Genomic DNA, 1,078 nt, shown 5'->3' with positions numbered 1-1,078 from the left:
CCCACACCATCCACCTTGCCATGGAAAATACCGAGTTCTTGGAAATTACTCTTTGGCAGTGGTCTTCCCCCTGCACTTTTTTGATCTGCTTTCACCTTTAGGTAGTGTCCTGAGACACTACAAACACAACTGTTAAATATTCTATATAAAACTTTGTGCTATCCAAAAATACAGTAGGACAAAGATACTTTAAACAGAAAATGTAAAAAAATGGATTAACAGAAGGTCTTTTCCCATCATCTACAACAGATCTAAAACTTGTACAATAAAATTTTATTTCCTAAGTAATTTTATCTGAAATTTATCTTTTTTTAAAAACTCAGCCTGGGCTACAAAGTCGGGTCAAGACCAGCCCGAATTGCGTAGTGAAACCCTGTTCCAAAAAGACAGAAAAAAAAAGAAAGAAAAAGAAAATTAGCGGCTGGGGATTTAGCTCAGTGGCACACCACCTGCCTGGCAAGCGCGAAGTCATGAGTTCGATTCCTGGTACTGGGGAAGAAGAAAAAAGAAAAAATTAACCTGTAGTTACCTTTGAAAACGTTCATGGCTGGGGTGAGGGAGACGAGAGAGGAGGGTTGCTGTGTAGAAGACTTTTGTTATCACTGATAGGATCAGGGCTAACTGTTGGCTTGATGGAATCCTTTTCTTTTTGTGCAGCTTTAACAAGGAACCTTCCCAACAACACTTGCTTTCGCCTCCCTTTGAGGGTTTCAGGGAAATGTGACATTTCATTGGCATTAAACAGAGTTATTGCTCACTCTAATACAGTCTTATTCGGGTGTTCCTTTTCCGCAAAATTTTGTGCTGTTTCCCACATACTACACATCTCCTTATCACATTTGAAGTGAGGAATTCCTCTGCCTCCCGCACTGTAGATGAGCTCTCCTCCATAACCTCTTCCTGTTGGGAGACGATCACCCATAATCCTGCAGCAAGAGAGAGAGAATCATTGCCTCAGTTGTGATCATGTGGTGTTTGGTGTCACATACTACTCATTGTAAGACACCGCTCGCGCCCCGGCCTCCTCGTCGTTCCCCGGAAGGAGGGCTTCCGGCGCACAGGGAGCCGCGGGTGGGGA

The 1,078-nt window shown here is 43.3% G+C and overlaps 1 protein-coding gene across 2 annotated transcripts in view; it reads left to right on the top strand.

Moving 5' to 3' along the window:
• Positions 1 to 288, top strand: part of Psmg2 (proteasome (prosome, macropain) assembly chaperone 2) — a gene marked incomplete in the record, with an annotated part of 13,713 nt that extends 13,425 nt beyond the window's left edge. For both annotated transcript variants that reach the window (XM_013513470.1, XM_013513426.1), the window contains 1 exon segment: positions 1 to 288. In XM_013513470.1, coding sequence (XP_013368924.1) covers positions 1 to 84 — 84 coding nt within the window.
• Between the last annotated feature and the right edge of the window lie 790 nt (positions 289 to 1,078).

This window comes from Chinchilla lanigera, unplaced genomic scaffold (assembly GCF_000276665.1).
Source record: "Chinchilla lanigera isolate Chin_1 unplaced genomic scaffold, ChiLan1.0 scaffold00001, whole genome shotgun sequence".
NCBI classification, from domain to species: Eukaryota; Metazoa; Chordata; class Mammalia; order Rodentia; family Chinchillidae; genus Chinchilla; species Chinchilla lanigera.
Note: the sequence above shows the minus strand (reverse complement) of the source record. Positions and strands in the feature narration are given on the sequence as shown.